This window comes from Populus nigra, chromosome 1 (assembly GCF_951802175.1).
Source record: "Populus nigra chromosome 1, ddPopNigr1.1, whole genome shotgun sequence".
NCBI lineage: Eukaryota > Viridiplantae > Streptophyta > Magnoliopsida > Malpighiales > Salicaceae > Populus > Populus nigra.
Window position 1 is genome coordinate 50,212,129 of NC_084852.1, and position 23,854 is coordinate 50,235,982.

The window sequence follows — 23,854 nt, forward strand, 5'->3', positions numbered from 1 at the left end:
CTTTCACACCCTTCCTTTCGAAGGGATGTTGCAGCAGGCATGGACAATGGGAAAGAATACTTGTCAAATCTGGTCCATGATTTGATCCGATTTAAGACACATGTTACTGAAATTACAATTAATTCAGGGTTTTTTTTAATGAAACAACATAGTTTTAGACAAAAAAAAAAAACATTTCCTTAAAATTAACTCATTCACGTATCGTTTGGCTAATAAACCAGGTTGGAAGTTAACTTAGAATATCACTTAATGTTGATTAGATCAATGTGAACTGATTTGAAAGAAATCAACCAGGTAATTTGATCATGTCAATGTTTAAACTGATTCAAAAAATGATCCACTAAGTTGATCTGCCAGAACCAATTTAGTAACTGCTTGGAAAAGAACCTACGATTTTATCAGATGCCAATTTGCATGGCATACGGCGGTATGAAAAGAATAGAGGAGGCAGAAATACGAGAAGGGAAACATAGAAATGATGAGAAACTTAATTCTGAAATATCAAACTGGAAACAATAAAATACACTTCAAATACGAAGACAGACATAGTCTTGACTATTTTACAGAAGAAGGATAGTGGTGCGACACATCACAAACATAACAACGGCAACGTAAGACGGGCGGGTTGGTGGCCAAACCCTCACACGCTTAACCATTTCCCAGATGAATTCTATTGCAAGTGGCAATAACTTATTGATAGTCATCACCTTCCTCTTCATCATCTACACCTTCAGCACCAACTTCCTCGTAATCCTTCTCAAGGGCAGCCAGATCTTCACGAGCTTCTGAGAATTCCCCTTCTTCCATGCCTTCACCAACATACCAGTGGACAAAAGCCCTCTTGGAGTACATGAGATCAAATTTGTGGTCAATGCGAGAAAACACCTCGGCCACAGCTGTGTTGTTGCTGATCATGCATACAGCACGCTGAACCTTGGCAAGATCACCCCCAGGTACTACAGTAGGTGGCTGATAGTTGATCCCACATTTGAAGCCAGTTGGACACCTGCGGATTACAAGTAAAACAACATTTCAAGATTAATGATAAGTTAAGCAGTGGGAAAATGTCAGCTTAAGATTTTATACTATCAGGCACTGAAAAAACAAAAATAGAAGTGAAAAATTCAAGACTAATAGTGAAAATGATGCTCGTGTATCTTTAAAACGACCATTCGTTGTTTTTTTTTCCTTCCAGTTGTGTATTTTCTCACCAGTCAACAAACTGAACAGTCCTTTTGCTTTTGATAGTAGCCACAGCAGCATTGACATCCTTTGGAACAACATCTCCTCGGTACATCAAACAGCAGGCCATGTATTTCCCATGTCTAGGATCACACTTAGCCATCATGCTTGCAGGCTCAAAGACAGCATTTGTGATCTCTGGAATTGACAATTGCTCATGGTACGCCTTTTCAGCTGATATAACAGGGGCGTATGAAGAAAGCATGAAATGGATACGGGGATATGGCACAAGGTTGGTCTGAAACTCTGTAACATCCACGTTTATGGCCCCATCAAACCTTAATGAAGTTGTCAAGGATGATATGGTTTGAGATATCAATCGGTTCAAATTTGTGTATGTTGGTCTTTCAATATCCAAGGATCTTCGACAAATGTCATAAATAGCTTCATTGTCCAAGAGTACTGCCACATCTGTGTGCTCAAGAAGGGAATGAGTAGAGAGTACACTGTTGTAAGGCTCCACAACTGCTGTTGAGACCTGCAACCAAAGAGAGACACATTATAACCGAGTTCCATAAGAGTTACAACCTAGCCATTATTGGAATCATGCTTCCTGTGGCAATCCCTCGTAATGAAAAAGGAAGCCAAGCTTTTAACTTCTTTAAACAGTAAGTACCTGAGGAGAAGGATAAATGGTGAATCCAAGCTTTGACTTCTTTCCATAATCTACAGACAAGCGTTCTAACAACAAAGACCCCAAACCAGACCCCGTTCCACCACCAACAGCATTAAACACCAAAAACCCTTGTAAGCCAGTGCAGTTATCAGCCAACTTCCTCACTCGATCAACACAGAGATCCACAATTTCCTTCCCAACTACAAACCACAACTACATCAGTTTAATCCCGCAACCATTTACAAGGCAAAAGAGTTAATTACTTTACCTGTATAGTGTCCTCTAGCAAAATTATTAGCAGCATCTTCCTTTCCAGACATAAGTTGCTCAGGGTGGAAAAGTTGCCGATAAGTTCCAGTCCTAACTTCGTCAATAACAGTTGGTTCCAAGTCAACAAAAATAGCTCTAGGCACATGTTTTCCAGAGCTAGTCTCACTGAAGAAGGTATTGAATGCATCATGTGCAGCACCCGGTGAAGTATCACTGCCAAAAGATATTAGCTTTTTTTTGTTAGCACACCACGCCACGACTCTAATCAAGACCACAAACAGGGCAAAAACACACGTAATACTCTAAGTACAACTATGGATGTCTAAAGATTCACCCATTTATCAAAAGACCATAGCTTTCAATGCACCTTCTTAAAGTGTCAAATCATCACAGATTCTTGAGAAAAAATGGTTTATCTACAGATGATAAGTGCAAAAAAGTTGGAATCAAAATCTATGAAGACCAACCATGTAATTGTTCAACAAAAAAAAGATGCTTGATCTGGTGATTTGAACACTCAAAATAAACAATCTTGATCCCATCAAAAAGCATACTTCAATACGCCATTACAAAAAAGCATATATATAAAAACTACCCCACTAAATTCTATTAGCATAAACATACAGAAAAAACAGCAAAAGATCAAAGAAAACAGAAACAAGAATAGAACAGTAAAGAAAGAAAGAGCGAAACACTTGGCTGCTTGATCATCGATCACTAAAAAGCTTAAAACTTGATAAACAAAATTGAAAACCCAGAAAAGAAAGATACCTAGGCATCATTCCATCAGGTTGGATGTCATGTTCAAGACAATAAAGCTCCCAACAAGCATTGCCTACTTGAATCCCCGCTTGTCCTATGTGAATGCTTATTATTTCTCTCATCTTTTTTCCTTGACTCTAAGCACTCACAGTCTCTTGTCTCTCTCTCTCTCTCTGTTTAGACACTCAAAGTCTCCCTATCTGTGTTTCTTTGACGTTGTTATAGATCGAGAGAAGGATGCAAGATTTTTTCTTGGATCTCAGTCTCTCTCTATCTCTATACAAAGTTGCCTTCTTGGGTAAACTATATTTCCACCTCTATAGATTCAGAACATTTCATTCCGGTTTATGTACTTTAAAAAACATATAGATGATGTTAGTCTCATTGTTTCCAAAATGTTTCAATGTAGTCCCTGGCTGCTAATAGCTAATGGAAATCAACAGTAAGTAACTTTGCATTATGTACACAGAAAACAAGAACAAACTATGGTTAATGTTGGAGAATCTAAAACAAAGGGTCAAGAATGAAACATTTTTGAATTTATAGGGACTACAATTATAGCCATCCACTTTTCTTTCCGTTTATTTTTTTTTTTTAATTGGACAGCAAGATTTGAAGGAGACATAAATGAAATTCGATAGAAGATTTGGAATCCGATAAAAAAAAATAAAAACGGTCCCCACAATTTGGCGCCAGCCTTGCTTGGGGCCCACTTCAAACTTGCTGTCTTATTGACCGTGGATTTTGTTGGGATTAATGGAGAAAATGGGAGATAAGAGAAGTTCCTTGGGGTAATATTGGACATAGGTGGAAAATTGAGGACCGCTCGGGAGGTGGGTGTCATGTGCATTTGCAGATGTTGTGAGCTGTGGTTGTAAAATACCATATACAAATATTTATTGCTAAGATGTTTGTGACACATTTATCGATTAATACAGTGTTCAAAATTATAATATTGATTATTATTTAAAATATATTAAAATAATAAAAAAAAATTTAAAAAAATTATTTTTAACCTCAGCACATCAAAATAATCCGAAAATATGAAAAAAATTTAATTTTTAAAAAATACAATTTCAACATCATTCTGGAACATTGTCTAAATCAGATCGGGTATATTTGATGGATTCAAGATCTAGTTTTTGACAGAAGACGGAGTAAAAAAGAAAAACAATTCAAAGTTAATTTCAAATGAATATTATTTTAACTTATAAAATGATTTTAATTGATTTGAGTTAATTGGTATATTTGATGGCCTGGATTTTAATATCATAGCCTAGGAATTGTGACCTAGCTAGGTTCACCCTTTGACGATTTCAACATTGTTCTTTTCCCTCTAATTAACATGGATCCCTTGTTTTTTTTTTTTTTTTTGATGTTGTCTGCTTTCAATATACAATAAAAAAAAACACTCTCTTGGGGACTGACCCAAAACTGCTGTATTCTTCTTGCACAAAGAACTCATTCTCTCTCTTAATTCCACTTGCTATTGTATAAAACTAAGTTCCCACATGCTACTCAGGTCATCACCCGCTCGGCCCAGGAAGAGAAGAGAGTTATTAGTTTGATAGATTAATTAAAGCCAATTCAAGACGGTGTTGTTTCAAGATTTAAAAAAAAATAAAAACAAAACAATATTATTTTAATTTTTATTTAATTAAAATGGAGTTAATTTCAATCGGATTTAACTAAAAATTCAGATCAGATTTCAGATCAATTAATCACCGAGATGATCAATCATATGCAAGTCTTGAGATGAAGCTTCGAAGTCCAGAGGTGGCTCTGTTTTCTTGCCGGGCGTTGGACCAACAGAGTTGCTTACCACATTTATTAATGCCTTTACTCAGGTGGCCTTCACATGGCTACAATATTCCTTCTAACAGTCCCTTCAAGAATAGCCACCAGAGAGAGGGAGTGTAATTATTGTCTGCTTGGCATTTAAATTGTTTTTTTTTTTTTATAAATAATATCTTTTTTATTTTTTAAAATTTATTTTTAATATGATCACGTGAAATCAATATAAACAAATAATTTTAATAAAAAAAATTCAACTCTATTTAAAAACTATCATTTCTGCCACAAAATCAAAGATGCATCTAATCAAGTGTTCTTCTTATCACCATCTCGTCTCCATCTTTTCTCACCTAATTAGTAGCTTGTGCAATAACTCATAGCTAATTACCATTAATAAACACCAGTGCAATATGCATTAATTAAATTACAAGAACATAAAAGGTTGAAAATAAGTTTTTCACTATTAGATTTAGTATACATTTGAAAACATGTGCGCAGTTAAATGTTTTTAGTTTAGAAATGCAGGTGCAACCATACCATAGCAGCACTCACATAATCAATTCAAGCCTTAGATCTTTAAAATAAAACTCAACCTCAATTATCAAAATCTAATATAGGTAATTTTCACCATAATAATTAATCAATTTTTTGCATGCTTTACTGAGTTCATATATATAGCAGTAAAGGAAGAGGCTGGCTACTTAAGTTATGAGGGTTTGGCAAGTTTACAGAGAGAATGCTGTTCTTCTCCCACTCTCATTTATATATAGAATGACAACATTCCACGACAGAGAGTAGAAACATGCTTTTAAATTTGTTGTAAATGGAAATTAAATTGGTTTCGACCAGAAAAAGATGAAAAAAGAAGAAGACAGCAGGGCATCATCAAGGTCCCATAAATTTGCTGGCATTAATCAGCAACAACAAGTGTGTGTATATCCAGTGCAGTACATGGCGGATGAGGACAAGCAGAACATGGACATGTATGTAATTTGTCCCCTCTTGTATCCATATATCATTTGTCTTCACTGTTCACTGTCTGAGTATTATGATTCTCTTTCTTATTTAAAGTATAGATTGTGTTTCTTATGGATGCAGATAAAATATACCTCAAAAACCTCTTACATGCCTATAAAAACTAATTACATAAGTTATTTAAGATATAATATATTTTCTTTATTGTACCATTGTGCCCCCCCCAAATTCAACAAGCTTTTAATGTTTTTTTTCCAACTTATTCCCAATGCAACATGTTTGTCAGATCCACGTTACTCTAGACTTGGCTGACTGTTAAGTCCAAATTCTTTGGATTTGGCATGTTTGTCAAACTTGCGCTACCCCGACCTTGGCTTACTGTCAAGCCTAAGTTCTTTGGGTCTGACGTGTTTGTTAGACTCATGCTATCTTGGGCTTGGTCGACTATCAAATTAAAGTTTTTTAGGTTTAGTATGTTTTCCAGACTCGTGTTATCTTGGGTTTGATTGACTATTAAGCCCAAGTCATTTGGGTCCAGCGTGTTTGTTAAATCTACACTATCTTGGATTTGGTTGACTGACAAGTTAAAGTTCTTTAAGTCTAGTATGTTTTTCAAACCCATGATACCTTAGACTTAACTGATTGTTAAGCCCAAGTTTTTGAGCTTGGCGTGTTTACCAGACCAATTTTATTTGGTTAAGACTTTTTCTATTTATAAAAATCTTAACCAAATATTTTGACTCATAAAAAATATTTCACTCATTAATTATAATCTCTTATTTCATTGGATTTTTTTGTATTAGTTTAATTCTTTGATTATTTAGGACTTTATTTATATAAAAAGACTTGTAATTTAGTATTATTAAGCAGTACAAAAGGAGAAAGAATAACTAAGGTCCTATTTATTTGTTGGAAAGTAGTTTTCTTTTAGGTCCCGTTTGTTTGCTGGAAAGTAGTTTTCTTTTGGAAAGTGAATTCCGGGAAAGTATTTTTCGATATTTGGTAGTGTAATAGAAAATAAGTTGAAAAACACTTTCTAGTGTTTGGTTATGTCATGGAAAATGAGCTGGAAAATAACTAATTAATATTTTATTTTTCTCAAGTTTATTAAAATAATGAGGAACAAATATTACAAATTAAAACGTTGAATGAGAATGAAATTGAAAAAAAATATAATTTCATAAATTATCTCAAATAAAATAAATAATAATCAAAATAATAAAGATCAAATCTAAAAAATTAAAAAAAAATGAGAGATGAAGAAATTAAAAAAATAATAATAAACATTTCATAAATTATTTCAAATAAAATAAGTAACAATCAAAAGAATGAAGACCAAATTTGATAGATAAAAAATTTCAATAAAAAAATGATAAGGAAAAAGCAAATAGCAATTATAAAAATAAGGACCAAAGTTAATATAAAAATAAATAATAATCAAAATAATAAAGATCAAATCTAAAAAATTAAAAAAAAAATGAAAGATGAAGAAATTAAAATAATAATAATTAACATTTCATAAATTATTTCAAATAAAATAAGTAACAATCAAAAGAATGAGGACCAAATTTGATAGATAAAAAATTTCAATAAAAAAATGATAAGGAAAAAGCAAATAGCAATTATAAAAATAAGGATCAAAGTTAATATAAAAATGAAATTAAGAGATGAAATTGAAAAATAAATATTTAAAACAAATTATATATAGCAATCAAAAGTTTGAAGATCAAATTTGATATAATCAGCAAATAATGACATTTCTAATTTTTTCACAGCTTCCGGAAAGTGTTTTCCGCCCAAATTTTCTAGGAAAACACTTTCCTGAAAACCAAGCCAAATTTTTCTTTGACTGGAAAGTGTTTTCCGTTGACCAACTTTTCTAAAGGCAAACAAACACAGGAAAGTTTTGAAAGTGATTTCCCGGAAACTACTTTCTGGAAAACAAACATGGTTAGAAAGTGAATTCCGGGAAAGTGAATTATTTTCTAATGTTTGGTAGTGTGATGGAAAATAAGTTGGAAAACACTTTCCAGTGTTTAGTTATGTCATGGAAAATGAGATGGAAAATAACTTATTAATGTTTTATTTTTCTCAAGTTTATTAAAATATTGAGGAACAAATCTTACAAATTAAAAAATTGAATGAGAATGAAATTGAAAAAAAATATAATTTCATAAATTATCTCAAATAAAATAAATAATAATCAAAATAATAGAGATCAAATCTAAAAAGTAAAAAAAAAGATGAAGAAATTAAAATAGTAATAATAATTAACATTTCATAAATTATTTCAAATAAAATAAGTAACAATCAAAAGAATGAGGACCAAATTTGATAGATAAAAAATTTCAATAAAAAAATGATTAGGAAAAGACAAATAACAATTATAAAAATAAGGACCAAAGTTAATATAAAAATTAAATTTTAAAAGATGAAATTGAAAAATAAATATTCAAAACAAAATATATATATCAATCAAAAGTTTGAGGATCAAATTTGATATAATCAGCAAATAATATGACATTTCTAAATTTTTCACAATTTCCGGAAAGTGTTTTCCGCTCAAATTTTCCAAGAAAATACTTTCTTGGAAATCAAGCCAAAATTTTCTTTGACTGAAAAGTGTTTTTCGTTGACCAACTTTTCTAATGGCAAACAAACACAGGAAAGTTTGAAAAGTGATTTTCCAGAAAATAAATTCCAGAAAACAAACATAGTCTAAGAGAGTTTAGAGAGAAATACTTGATAAAAGCACACTTTACTCCCAACTTTCTTCTTGTTCTCAAGTTTTTAACTCTGCATTACTGTATTTTTTTAATCTTACTGTATTTTTTTAATCTTATATCACATATGTTTTTCTTGGAATAGGAAGTACCCCAACAAAGAAAAGGAAAAGGAAAGTGAAAGTAAAGAAATAAAAGGTCTAATAATGTGTGTTTAAACAATTAGAACACATTTTAAAGCCCTACTGTAATGCTATAAATACATTGAAGTTTCAGCAAACAATAAGCAATAAGAAATTATCAAACAAACACGTCTCATAAACTTCTTTGAACATATCATTTGCATTTTTGGATAGAATTTATGTATTAATTAAGATCGAGTTTCTCTCGAATTATCTTAAGAAGACGCCTCACATCCACATGGTACATTTAAAAAATCAAATATTTTTGTTTTTGGAATATTAACTTCAAGATTTGGACCCGAGAAATTAAAAAAAGAAAAAGAAAAGAAAAGCAAACTCCTTTTAACCAAGAAACCAACTCCTTGACGTGAAAATCTATCTGGAACGGTCATCGAGGGCTTTATTACAGAGCCCATTCCGCAGACAACAGGCTGCTGGGACCATCAACAAAAACATTGCGGTGCACACAACAGGCTGGGCCTCCTGGCAACATTCTTTTTGGGTGTTCACTGTTCACCAACATTAAGGCCCAGAGACAGATCCGAGTGCCTGCAAACTCCACAATTAATTATAGCGTCGAGCTATTCTCTGCCGCTTGAATTAAAAAAAAAATATATCTATAAAATTTTCTGATATAACTTTTTATGTAGTTTAAGTTTAAAATTAAATGATGAGATAATTATTCCAATATAATTTAATTAATTTGGGATTTGAAAGTAATCTAGATGACCGATATAAAATATAATTAATTTGATTTTTTTTTAAAAAATAAGATGATAATTTTTTTAAATTAAGACAGTGCAAATTCTTGATTGACGTAAGCTTCGCGGCTTAATCCATCAAATCCACGGTTCGGATGATGGACTCCATTCCATTTTTTTAAAATTATTTTTTACTTAATTATACGATAATAAAAAATAAATACTTGTAAAATCAAATATAAACTAAATAGTAGGGTATTTGTTAAGAAAATACAAATTTTTTTTAAAAGAAATGAAGAAAATAAGATGAAAAAAAATATAAAAAGAATAACAGCCCTTCACTGTTGATACGAAGGATGAAGAATTGAAGGTGTGTGCAGCCAAGTCTTTTAGAGTAGTTATAAGGTAATTTTTTAAATACACTATATATATATATCAAACTATATAATGGAGCAGAAAACTATATATAAAAAATAAAGCATGAAAAGAAAATGGAGCATATATAGGCCTAATTAACATATTGTAAGTTTTATTCAAAACCTTACTCTTGCAGAAAAGCTTGATACAGACAACCTGCTGGGAATTAACCTATATTTAAATATCATTTTGTTGGACGTCAGTAATTATAAAATATGAAACGAATCAATATTGGAAGAAAAATAGTGAGATTACTAGTTAAATTAAAGATTAATTCTTATGATTACGACGATAGATAATTAAAAGGATTATTTTATTAATTGTTATCTAGATAGTTAATATGATGCACGTTACATATAAAAAATACTGGAGAAAGAAACGCATCTTTCCATGCTACTGGAAAGTCATTAATTTCCAATAAAAATAACAATGAAAAATATCAATGATTAAAATAACAAAGAAAAATATCTATGATAAATTTCAACGATGAATAGGCTGACAAAAAATAGTTAGAGTCTATTTTTATCATCAATGTAATTATTATATTGATTTATCCATCCGCTTTTAAATTGCTAATTGAATTATTGATAAATCTAAAACTCCCGATTAGACACTCGCTAGCAACACATTTCAATGAGTAAATATCTTGGTGATTTTTATACAAAAAAAAAAAAAATACAGTTTTTACACTGAGAAAATATACCATCGATGTAAATAAATTTTCTGTTTGCTTCATCTTTCATCATCTTAATTCATTATTTGTCGACACGGGAAAGAGAAATAAAAAATAAGAATTCTTATACTTTTTTAGCGAGAGTGAATTAATATGATTCACTTCTAGGATTTCGCTTAATACAAATGAAATTACAAGCGGGATAATTCTGTCGGTAATTTGCGGTCATAATTACCGACGGAATCTTTTCTGTATGTAATTCAGTTGGTATATACCGACATAATACTTCGGTCAGTATATACCGACGGAATATTCAGAATTAAAAAAAAAAAGCTGGTTCGCTAACGCGGAAGTTTTTGCGGGCGATTTTACCAACAGAATTACCGAGGAATTCAAACTGGGATCTCCGTACAGTGACGTGACCGATTCATCGTCAGAATTGCCGATGAAATCATCGACAGAATGATTCTGTCAGTGATTCTATCTGTAAAAGTTTATATATCACCACTTTGCCAATCCTCTCCTCCCCATTTCTCCTTCTTCTTCCCCATCCCAACTCTTCCCTTCCAAATTGCAAACAACCAGCCCCCCAAAAAACAAACTCCCTCTTCTCAGCACAAGTCATATTTCTTTAAGTTTTGTGGTCACGACATCCGTGTTCTGATTTATTATGGATTTTATCATCTTTTGTAAGTAATTCTATTTTTTTTAATTTTAACATTTAATGTCAATTTTATTATTTTTTTAGTGTATGTATTTTGTTAGTATATGTACATGTTTTATTGTTATTTCTCAAACAAACTTGTAGTATATGAATGTATAATTTTTTACTTGTTATGGTTTGTTTTAGATTTTATAAAATTGTATTTGTTTGTAAATTGTTGAAACTTTGTTGAATTACTGAATTACATGTGTTGTGGTGAAATAATTAATAGCTTGTTTAACGGGTCTGTTTTAATTTTTATCAATGCTATTGCGGAGTTGTAATTTCCTTAAATTTATATGTATAAATTTGTATGGACATTGATAATTAATAATGAATATTTAATATTTATGAAAAGTTGTAATTAGTTTGTTGGATAATCTCGAGGTAAACCAATATTTTTGCAAATTTATTTACCTAACATCATAATTTTATAGAGATTCGATAGAAGTTATGGATGATCGTTCATGGATGTATCGAGATTCACCTCAAGGATTACGGAGGATGGATTATTGTAACGGGGTTCAGGGTTTTATTAATTTCACAACATCTATTCCCAGAAATTTTACTGGAGGCGGTATTAGGTGTCCATGCAGGAAGTGTAAAAAAAAAGAGTATCTGCATCTAGATGTTGTAATGATGCATCTTCTACACAAATGGTTTATGAAGAATTACCGGTGTTGGTATGCACACGGAGAAGTATTTATTCATAATAAGAGCATGGGAGAAAGGGTGGTTGGGTCAACTTCTAGCGCTAGCAACGTGCATAAAGTTGCAAATGACAATATTAATCATTATATGAATATGGTTATGGATGTAATGAGAATGAATTAAGTTAATGTCAGTCAATGTCCAATCATAGAAGAAGAACCTAATGCAGATGCAGCTAAGTTTTTTGATTTGTTGAAAGATTCTGACGAACCATTATAGGATGGCCGCACGAACCACAGTAAATTATCGGGCGTAGCACATGTGTTCACCATCAAGTTAGATCACAGGTTGAATGAGACTGGGTATGACAAATTTATTAAATGGGCGAGAAGTATTTTACCTAAAGGGAACAAGCTGAAAGAGAACTTCTATGTTGCGAAGTCCATGATGAAACCCCTCAGTTTAGGATACCAGAAAATTGACATTTGCCCTAACTTCTGTATGTTATACTACCTTGAAAATGCTGAGCTGACCGAGTGTATGACATGTGGGCATTCTCATTACAAACCCAGAACTAACAAGGAAAATACTCTAGTGGCATATAAAAAATAATATATTTTTTTTAAAAAATTATGTTTCAAAATCTAATTTATCGCTATGGAAGCAGGCTGCGTGATTTTTGGTATGAAGCACAAAAAAAAGCAAAAAAAACAAACGCGAGAGATAACGGTCTTTAAGGCTGGAGCGACGTGGCGGTTTGAAGGGATTTCAAACCGCTATACATCCGGGCAGATATATGGCCGCAATATCTTGAGCACGTGATGTTTGAGCGGTTCACACGATGCTCACAGTCTGGTGCTGGCAACTGGAATCGGCCAATTCATGGTTCGGTGACAACGCATACCGACGACTCCATTTCGTTTGCTACACATGCGAAACGGATGGTAAGATTAATTTAAATGAAATATATTGTTGTTACTTAATTAATTTTTTTCCTTACAGGCTACGTCTCTTGGACGTGAGCCAAGCCCAATGGAGCTGTTTGTTGAGACGCACGTGCGGAGTGAAGACCCCCAAAAGAAGGCGCAATAGTTCGTTGACAATCGCGCTCAACACTTTGTGGTATGTTCGTTCAACCATTTTATTTCGTAAGTTATTATTTTTATTGAATTAAATATGATGATTTCTTTTTTCATTTTCAGGAGACCTATAATAACAGGTTGAGGGAGAGATATGGGGATGATCCTTCGACCCATCCAGATTTCGATCTGGATTTGTGGATGGAGGTTGGATTGTCCGGTGGTCCCGATAAAAATCGGGTGTACGGGCTCTCCAACACTGCGGCCGAGAACTTGCGGGCGGCTCGTAGTGTCTCAACCGTTGGGAGCTCCCAATCAGTATCGAACACCCAAACTAAGGAGCTCGTGGCCTTGCAGCAACACACGACTCATCTCATCGAAAAATACGAGCAACTATCGGCGAATTATGAACAACACACGGTTCATCTCACCGAAAAATACAAGCAACTCTCGACGAATTATGAACAACTTCGCCAAATGGTCATGAACATGGCATCACAGAGTGGTGATACATGTGCGTCCCCTTTTTTGCCGTATAACAACCAGCCTCCTCCTCTAGCTCCGTCATTGTGCTAATTTAATATTTTTTTTGAAACACATTCAATTTGTAATGAATATTATTTAACTTTATTTTTTGGTTTTTGATGTTTAATAAAATTTTATTTTTGTTATATTATTTATTCTAAATAAGTTTTTTTAAAAAAAAATTTAAAAATACCCAGCGAGGTATTTACAGACGGAATGTATCCGTCAGCATATGACAGAGAGCAGAAAATGCCACCATCACCAATGAATTTACATACGGATAACGTCCGTTGGCATTTCACAATAGCTTAATGCAAATGCCACAATTATCGACGAATTTATAGACAGATAAAGTCTGTCGGCATTTCACAGAGTGGTGGAAATGCCACACTCACCGATAAATTTATAGAGGGATACCGTTCATCGGCATTTAACCAGGAGATGAAAAATATTTACTGGATATACCACTATCACTAACGGAATAAATCTGTCGGTATATTTCAAGCGAGATTTTTTTTTTTTGCGCGCAATTTTCGTCTGTAAAACCATCGATAATTTTTTTTTTTCCGACAGATTTAGAGAAAGAATTCGGTATTACCGACGAACGCCATGCAGACGGACGTTTTCCGTCGGCGATTTAATCGGTAAAAAAATTACCGATGAACTCTGAATCTCATACCGATAGAATCTGTCCGTCAGTAAAACTATGAAATCTTATAGTGATTTTTGTTTTATTCATCAATCTTTCTACAATAAATGATACTTATAGTTTTAATATTATAAAGTTTTTTCTTCAATATATATACGATAATCTATCATTTTATCGCATGCCCAGTTAATACACAACTTTTCGAATCTTCAGTCGCAAGCTACTCCAATATCAACTCGCCTCGTCATCACCTGAAGTACTTGCTTTGCCAAATGCCTTTGCTCGAAAAGAGACTCATTTTGTTTGTCTGACAATTAACAATATACTAAAAGGCGTGGGGAAAGCATTGTAGCTTCCCCACGCCTTTTAATTATACTTATATATAATAATTATTATAATTACAATTACAATTACAATTATAATTATAATTATATTATAATATATATATATATATATATATATATATATATATATATTCGTTTTCATTTTTTTTTTGTTTTTTATTCCTTTATAGGTTTTTTTTTTGCTTTTTTTTTGTGTTTTTTTCTTTTAATGAATGTTTTTGTTTAATTTAGTTTGTTAATGGTAATTTTTTTTATTTAATTATTAGACTTTTATGATACAGATCTCGAGTTTGACGGGTTAACTTGGTTTGACGAGTCTTGGATTTTTATTTTTTTTCTTTTGAATTAATTTTTTTCATTTAGTTTAGTTTGTTAATGTTAAATTTTTTTTTATTTAATTATCAGACTTTCATGACACGTATCCCGAGCTTGACAGGTTAACCCAGTTAATTATGGGTTAACCCGTTAAATTTTTTTTTTCTATTTAGTTATCAAACTTTCATGACATGAATCAAAGGTTTGATGAGTTAACCTGGTTTGAAGAGTTAACCCAGTTAATTCAGATTTCTTTTTCTTTTTCTTCATTAGTTCTTTTCTTCCCGTTGATTTTTTTCTTTGTTTTTTTCTTTTTATTAATCTATTTAATTATCATATTTTTATGACACGACCTTATAGCCAGACCCACATCTAAGGCTCTTGGGTCCGGTGTTGCAACCAGACTCACTTAAACTTGAGTCATGTAAGTTTAATATTATTATAAATATTACTATTGGGTCAAGTGTTGTAGTTAGACCAAAGGCTCTTGGGTATATCTTTGCAGAAAGACATAACATTCTTAGATCTTAGCCTTTTTTGATATTTTTTATGCAAGAAAAAAAACCCGTGGTGTATGCCTTTGTTTTTTTTTCTTTTCTTTTTTAAGCCCTTTACTGTGGACTGCACAGTGCAGTCCACAATGAAAAAGCTGTTGCCTTTAGTTTTTTTTTTGTCTTTTTTTCTTCTTTTGTAATTATTCTTTTATTTTAGTTTCTTAATATTAAATTTTTTATGTTTAATTATTAGACTTTCATAACACGGATGCCAGGTTTGACGGGTTAACCCAGTTGATTCAAATTGTTTTTCTTTTTCCTAGTTAGTTTTGTTCTTCCGATTTCATCTTTTAAATTGTATGCAGTCTACGGTGAAAAGGCTGATGCCTTTAGTTTTTTTTCTTTTTATGCATTTCACTGTGAACTGCACAGTCCAGGCTGATGCTTTTAGTTTTTTTTTTGCTTTTTTTTTCTTTTTATGCCTTTCACTGTGAACTGCGCAGTCCAGTTCACGGTGAAAAGATTAATGTCTTTTTTTAATTAACTTTTTTTTATTTAATTTGTTGATATTAATTTCTTTTCTATTTAGTTTTTAGACTTTCATGACACGGATCTCAGGTTTGACGGGTTAACCCAGTTAATTTAGATTTTTTTTTCTTTTTCTTCATTAGTTTTTTTTTTTCTTAATGTTGGTTTTTTTTCTTTGTTTTTTTTAATTTATTTATTTAAGTATCACACTTTTATGACACAACCTTGTAACCAGACTCATATCCAAAACTATTCGGTGTAGTATTGCAGTCAGACCCACCTAAACTTGAATCTTTCAAGTTTATTGTTATTATAAATATTACTATTGGATCAGGTGTTGCAGTCAAATCTAAAACTCTTGAATATAGCTTTGCAAAAAAATCTAATATTTTTAGATCTTAACTTTTTTTTAATATTTTTTTAACTAGTGTCATCAATATCCTGCTCTACCTCCACCAATCACCATCTCTATTTCCCTCGACCTCACTCCCTTTATCAAAGCTAAAATCCTTTGCTAGTGCGTAGTTCTATAGGGTCTTTTCTCTCTCTTAATTACAAGGAAATACCACCCCCCCACACACACACACACACACATGACAATATTAGTTAGTTTGACTAGCTAAAAAGGAGATCCATCAGAATGAAAGAAATGATGTGTGTTTTGGAACTCTTTTTTTTTTTGATTTCTTCTCCTTTTACGTATCGCGACAGCTCCTGCATGCATGGGCATGCAGCATGCCACGATCTTTATTTTTTGTTCTTTGATTTACGATGAGGTGCAAAGACCCCCCTTGATGAGATATATACAATTGCATGTGATCTAAGGTATACAATAGTGTTTCTTAGCAATTTGAACAAGTCATATATATATATATATATATATATATATATATATATATATATGTAGACATGAAAAATGAAAAAGAGTTGATCTAATTAATAACCCTTTTACATGAAAATAATAATAATATGCACATCAATCTAATAAATTTAATAAAATATCTTTTTTTTATATAAAATTTGATCTTAAATCTTGGATTCAAAAAGATTAAAAAACTAAATAACCGCTTTAACTATTATAAACTAACATGTATGTTTTTCTACATTAGGGTTTTTGCTTTCAAAATTATTAAAATAATGTCCCTCGATAGAGGTAAATGAATTTCTTAAGAATGTTGTGTTGTTTTTATACAAAACGACTCCTTTATTTTCTTAAAAAATCTCTAACATGCAACTTGAAATGTAGAACCCGTTTGTTAACGAGGTTGCGTCTGCGTTTTGTTTAAAACGCAGATGCAACTCGTTTGGTAAAAAAAAAAACACATTTTACTGTGTATGGGCCCCACGTTTTTTCGCGTCCGAGACGCAGGAAAAGAAGAAGCAGCAAATTGCTGCTTTTGTGGACACTGTTCACGCTAAATTTAATTAGCATGAACAGTGTAGAACACACTGTTCAGTGAACAGTGCAAGAGATTTGCACTGTTCACTTGAAAAATACGGAACAGTGCAATTCACTTGCACTGTTCACACACTTTTTTTTTATTTAACATTTACATTTACATTTACATTTAAAAAAGAAATTAGTTTTAGAGTAAATTAAATTCATTCGCACTATGTGAACAATATTTTTTTTCCTGAAATACTAGTATATAGTGAATTAAATTCACTCGCACTATAATATCAATTTTATACCTGGTAATATTTTATCTAATTTTATTACACACTCAAAATATTATGAAAACTGTAGTTCTTATCTGATAAATTTTGTACGTAATGGAATTATAAATAATTCAATGGAATAATAAAAAATATTTTATATAAAGTATTATTTATTTCATGATGTAATAGGAGTAATTAATTCTACAATATTTAAATTTAAAACCATCAATATTAATATATATTTTTTAAAATTATTTTATAACCTTAATTTTAAAATCATTCTTAACCAAACACATTAAACTACTTTTTATTTAGCCTCAATTTCAACCACAGTTTGAACCAAACATCTATTTTTTCAAACCAACCACACTTAAAAGTACTTTTTTTAAAACAACTTTTTTCAAACCACAACCACAACAGTTACCGCAATACCAAACACAGTCGTAGTCTGCACTCATGGGTGGCTTCCTCATTTCATTGTATAAGTAATTATATATTTTAGTTTGATATTATAATACAGAGTGCTTTTTAAATATGTATTTTAATTGAAAATATATTAAAATAAGTTTTTTGAATTTTTTTTATATTTTTAACATTAATACATTAAAATTATAAAAAAACTTGAAAAAATCAGTTCATGATTTATAGAAGACCGGTGAGTGTTTGTCTTTACGTTATAACCTTGTTTTTAAATTGTTTATCTAAAAGAATATTAATTTATTTATTTTTAAATTGTGTTTCGCTTGGAAGATCATTCATTTAGTTTTTAGATTAAAAATAATTTAAAAAACATATTATAATATAAAAACAAACACTAAATAAATAGTATCTCGTGAATAAAAACAATTTTGCAACCATTTTCTTTTTGAGTTTCTCTGTCCAAGCATTCCTGCATTTAAAGAAAAAAAAAAAAAAAAATGGAAGGACATCATCGACCGTAATTCGAATATTTAAGAATCTGCCGATCCTAGGTGGTTGGGCAAACCGAGTAGCTGGGCGACCTGAGGTTCTCGTGCATCACAATTAAACTACATTTGAGCTGGTTCATATATATGATTATAAATTAACCTGAGTTTATTAATTTATTTTTTTAAAAGTAAAAATAATATTTAAGAATTAAATTAGATTTTATCGAATAAATATTTTAAAATAATATTTATGAATTCACCCTCAAGTCAACCTCATGCAGCGGTGAATTCTAGGTATCATTATCTCTCTATTTGATTACAAGTATACTTCGACGTGTCATATTTAATTACAAAAATGGCAGTATAGTCAATATATATCAATTCCACCAAACTCAAAACTCCACCCCTCGTGTCACACGCGCACCCAATAATAAAAGAAAGTAAATGGCTAAGATATGAAAAAAATACATCATAAAAAATTGAAAGAAAAATAATATAATAATAGAAAAAGGAAAGTGAAGGTTTTTCTGGTGAATATTCAAGATTGGTATACTGTGATTTTTAAAATAGGTTTTGTTTTTTTTTTAAATATATTAATTTTTTTATATTTTTTTAATTTTAATATCAGTTCATAAAAACATTAAAAAACACATGTAAAAAATATTAATATTTTTAAACAAAAATATTTAATATTTTCTTATACTAAATGTATTTTTAAAAAACTTTCAAAACCAATTTTAAACACACTCGCGAACACCTATTGGTTTCTTTCGCTTATTACTGTGTTAGCTGTGGTATATTTATATCGCCTCCTTCACGTGTGTATTCTCCCTCTCTCTCTCGTTGCTTCTCTCTGGCAAATCCCAGATTCCTGTCTACCTTGAGGCTTTTTTGAATCCACAAAAAAGAAGGGAAGGAATGGGAGAGGTGAAGAAACCTCAATCACGTGGTGTATGGCCTACTGTCAAACCTTTTGTTAATGGTGGTGCCTCGGGTATGCTTGCCACCTGTGTTATCCAGCCTATTGATATGATTAAGGTACATAAATGTTTGTGTTTTTGGCTTTTGGAGATTTGCTGAGGCTTGATGTTTATCAATTTCTGGGTTTTGTATTATTTGTGAGGTAAAGTTTGAATCTTTTGAGCTAAAATGGGTCTTTTAGATCTGGGATTTGATGGGTTTTTAGAAATATCTTGTTTGCTTTCGTGGTGTAAAGTGGTTTATTGATGTCTGTGTTTTGATGGGTTTTGGTGTTTGGTGTAGGTGAGGATTCAATTGGGTCAAGGATCAGCTACTGAGGTGACGAAGAATATGTTAAAGAATGAGGGTTTTGGTGCTTTGTACAAGGTTCGATTCTGTTAACTTGTTAAATTCTGGATTTGTAGTTGTGTGTAATGTTGATTTAGTTTCTGGTTTTAAAATCCGTGCTACAGTATGGAACTTTATTGCTGTTTAATTTGAAGTTCAGCATTAATCTCGCTGGGAAACAATTGAAGGTTGCCAATTTGAATGCTTTGAAATGAGGTGTGGTTTGTGCTATTTTGATAGTACATTGATAAATTTGATCTAATCTGACCTTTAATTTTGAGATTAAAACAAATTTGTAAGATTTGATACTGGCCACTTGTTCGTGTCTTAATTTAGGAGATCGCTACAGAAATGGCATCAATGAGAAGCATTTAACTTGACCAATGAAATTCTTAGTGTCTTTTGAATTCAAATGTGTTTTGTTGTTATTGAATATAAATACAGTGCGTGTTACGCGTGCACTGTATCTCATTACCATATTTAATGTCAATAATCAGGGGCTCTCTGCTGGATTACTGAGGCAAGCCACTTATACAACTGCCCGACTTGGAACATTCAAGTGAGTGTTTGAAAATATTTGTTATCAAACTATAATATGGTTTGCATCTTTTAACTTCTATTGTTATCAAGCTTTTGAATTCTATTCTCTGTTTTTGTTAGGATTTTGACCAGCAAAGCAATTGAAGCCAATGATGGGAAGCCCTTACCTCTATATCAGAAGGCTTTGTGTGGGCTAACTGCTGGTGCGATTGGAGCATCTGTTGGCAGCCCAGCAGATTTAGCACTTATCCGTATGCAGGCTGATGCCACTTTACCAGCTGCTCAGCGCAGAAATTATTCAAATGCTTTCAATGCCCTCTTCCGCATTGTTTCCGATGAAGGGGTTTTGGCACTATGGAAAGGTGCAGGCCCTACTGTTGTAAGAGCAATGGCATTGAACATGGGGATGCTTGCTTCTTATGATCAAAGTGTTGAGTTTTGCAAGGATTCACTTGGTTTTGGTGAAATGTCCACTGTGATAGGTAATATTCTTTGCGTGCATGATTTTTGTACTTGTATTAATTAGTATGTTATTTTTATGTTTTTTATGGTGATTTTGTACATTGTCTCGTTTAGTTAGAAATATTGTTACTTCATAACTATTCTGTTGAACTCAACTTTTTTTATGTAACGAGATCCTTTTTCTAGTTATGCACGCATTCATTTTCGTAACATGAGTATGGCATAAACAATCATCTGGTGTGCATATTACATAGATACAAGGGCAGAGCTAGGATTTTAGGTATGGAAGTGTCAAAACAAAATATATTAGAATAAACTTGAAAATAATATAAACAAATAAGGGCTATAGAATTTAATTCTTTTTTTTTTTTTTTGGGGGGGGGGGACAAAATGCATGTTTCTTAGGAAATAAGCCTTAAATTCAATTGTATATTTAAAATATATTAAAATTTTGTAACTAAAATTTAAACTTTGTCAGACTTTGGAGGTGCATGCCCCAGCTATGCTGTAGTTCAGGCCTTGCATTGAGTTAGTCAAAGCTTTGAAAAGTTGGTCTTATTCAAGCATGTTTTTTCCTTTTTGTTGATAACATGTGGATTTTGTTTTCTGCTGTATAAGTTAGGCATGTTGATTGATTGAATTCTGACATTCCTAACACCATGTGGCAAATATTTTGTCTTAACCATCAAGCATGATGTGTTACAATGACTAACAGCTTCTTTTATCCTCTCTATTCCCAGGTGCAAGTACTGTTTCAGGATTTTTCGCTGCAGCTTGTAGTCTTCCATTTGATTATGTCAAAACTCAAATTCAGAAAATGCAACCTGATGCCCAAGGAAAGTATCCATACACTGGCTCCATGGATTGTGCCCTTAAGACACTCAAGTTAGGAGGACCATTCAAGTTTTACTCTGGATTCCCTGTCTATTGTGTTAGAATTGCGCCTCATGTTATGGTACATCTCTCTACCCCTCCCTCCCTCCCTCCCTCCCTCCATGTGTGTGTTTGTCTTTCTTTCAGTGCATCTTGTCTGATTAGATACGGGCGTATTAGTTTAATGTTTTTAGATCTATGCATAGAGTTCTTATTGCTGAATGTTTGCATGTGCAGATGACCTGGATATTCCTTAACCAGATTCAAAAGCTGGAGAAATCTGCTGGGTTGTAGTTTTCTGTGGAGATGGGATTGGTGTCAAGTCAGGCAATCAAAATAACAGAATTTGGTTGAGTTGTAGTTTCTGTCTGGTTTTTGGCAGTTCACACTCTGTTAGACTTTAAGTCAATTTTAAGTAGGATTTCCGAATTTTATGCTTATTAGCACCTTTTAGGGTGGAGAAGGATTTGGATTTTACATAAACCCCTTTTGAATTCAATAGAGTTCGGCAAGAGAGAGTAAAATAAATTGTTTACTTGATAAACAAGTATTTTGGATAAATTTTTATACCTTTCATGAAACATAAATCTCAGAATAAGATTGACCCCTGTCTGTGCTCTGAAGGTTTTCCATGCTGGCCTTGTATTTGTTTTCACTCGGAATTTTCTTTCTTTTTAGAGAGGGTGAGGGGTGTTTAAGGGTGGTGGTTAGAATCTACCAATTAGGAAGCATGTTGCTGTCACAAGCCATGATATGAATTGGGTGTGGATAAAGTTCTTGCTGCAATTTGGCATTATTATTGTTGCCAGCTCTCCAAATTGGCAATGCCTTGGTGCTTTTTCACGTCTCTTTCACAGTTTCACTGTTGTTGTAAATCATGGAGTGCTGCCATTCAGTAACTGGATACTGGATAGCAGTCCCTTCCACAGTTTCACTGTTGTTGTAAACCATGGAGTGCTGCTTTCAGTAACTTAACTGGATTGCTACAAAAGAATGCTTTTAGGGTGAGGTTGAGGCCGCTCAGCATTGCATTGTTGATGGAGACTGAGGATGAAAGTAATGGCTTGTGGAGATGAAGAAAGTTGAAAAAAAGTGACAAGTTTTCTGATAAATGACAGTTCCTTATCCATACTTAAATTAAAATCTTAAAAAATCAGGAGCCAAATCATTAAGCCAAAGAGCAGTCACTTGCAATGGCTTTTCTTAACCTAATAGAGTATAATCACTTAACAATAATTAGTTACTTGTACATCTTCAAATTCATACCAACATTTCAAACCCTCATCTATTTAAACTTAATTCACATAATTCTACTTATTATGATGTTTTTAGAAAGATAAAGGTATTGTTATTGATAGATTTTCAAAAAATATAATGAAATGAATTATACAAAATGCTATGGATCACCTCCAGAAAAAAAGCTTCTTACATCCTTCCCTTAATTAATAATATCTACCTTGTTTATCATTAAATCCTTATTTTTTTCATTATTATTAATTATAAAATAATTAATAATATTTACCTGATTATTTCCTTAACATTTTTTTTAAAAATAAATTTTAATATTCTTCAATATCTCAATTTAAGCATGTCAATTTCTCTTAACTATGTTTAGATAATTCTTATACATTATATTATATATATAAAAAAGAATGTTGCAGGCTAATCATCACAAATAAATTTATTAAACTATAATTAACATTGAATGACAAATATTTTAGATAACAAAAAGTGCAGAATATGTGACATATCTTATTTGTGCTAATAATACATTAAAATCAATGAGTTATAAGAAAATGAAAGAAGTAAGAATCATCAATTATTAGCATATCTTTTTCAGGGCATCAACACTTAAAAATGAGAGAGACTATTATAGATAACAAAAACATCTAAAAATAATTTATTTTTATATTGTTTTGAATATAATCTAGTACGATGAGTCAATCCACTAAGTTGTCAATTCAGAATTTAATTCGATTTGAGTTGAGTTTATAAAAATTAATTTGGTTAAATGTAGTTGATTTGGTTAAAATTTAAAGAAAACAATCTACTTTAATTATTTTTTTAAAAAAATTAAAATGACACAATTTTAATTTATTTTTTTAAAATATCAAAACCATGTAATTTTAACATGTTTAATCCTTAACCCCAGTCTTGGACCAGATCATAGTCCTGGGAGCCTATCATTCACCTCCTTCATGAGCCTATCATTCACTCAACCATGAGTCAGTGGCACCATTTTTGCAAACCATCATGCAAAACACAGAAGTTAAAGTATTTATATCCAAAAATAGATAGTATTCACCTTCTTACTATTAGCAATTATACAGCAGCTTCAGCAGACTCCAGCCGCAGCTCCACAGCAACAAGCAAAACCTATGCAGCAGCAGCAGGAGACATCACAGCTTCTTCATCCCCGCCAGCAATCTTCATCAACACCTATTACGCCAACATCTAAGAT

At 31.9% G+C, this 23,854-nt stretch overlaps 2 protein-coding genes across 2 annotated transcripts; one reads left to right on the forward strand and one right to left on the reverse strand.

Moving 5' to 3' along the window:
- Window positions 1–476: 476 nt before the first annotated feature.
- Window positions 477–3,203, reverse strand: LOC133698664 (tubulin alpha-6 chain-like). Its single transcript, XM_062121712.1, has 5 exons — window positions 2,900–3,203; window positions 2,127–2,341; window positions 1,859–2,058; window positions 1,212–1,720; window positions 477–1,006 (listed from the first exon to the last, which is right to left on the reverse strand). Exons 1-5 carry the CDS (start codon window positions 3,010–3,012, stop codon window positions 691–693), a joined length of 1,353 nt encoding a protein of 450 aa, XP_061977696.1. The 5' UTR covers window positions 3,013–3,203; the 3' UTR covers window positions 477–690.
- Window positions 3,204–18,981: 15,778 nt separating this feature from the next.
- LOC133698978 (mitochondrial dicarboxylate/tricarboxylate transporter DTC-like) lies at window positions 18,982–22,025 on the forward strand. Its single transcript, XM_062122127.1, has 6 exons — window positions 18,982–19,248; window positions 19,474–19,557; window positions 20,016–20,077; window positions 20,179–20,540; window positions 21,261–21,475; window positions 21,631–22,025. Exons 1-6 carry the CDS (start codon window positions 19,129–19,131, stop codon window positions 21,685–21,687), a joined length of 900 nt encoding a protein of 299 aa, XP_061978111.1. The 5' UTR covers window positions 18,982–19,128; the 3' UTR covers window positions 21,688–22,025.
- The last annotated feature ends 1,829 nt before the right edge of the window (window positions 22,026–23,854 follow it).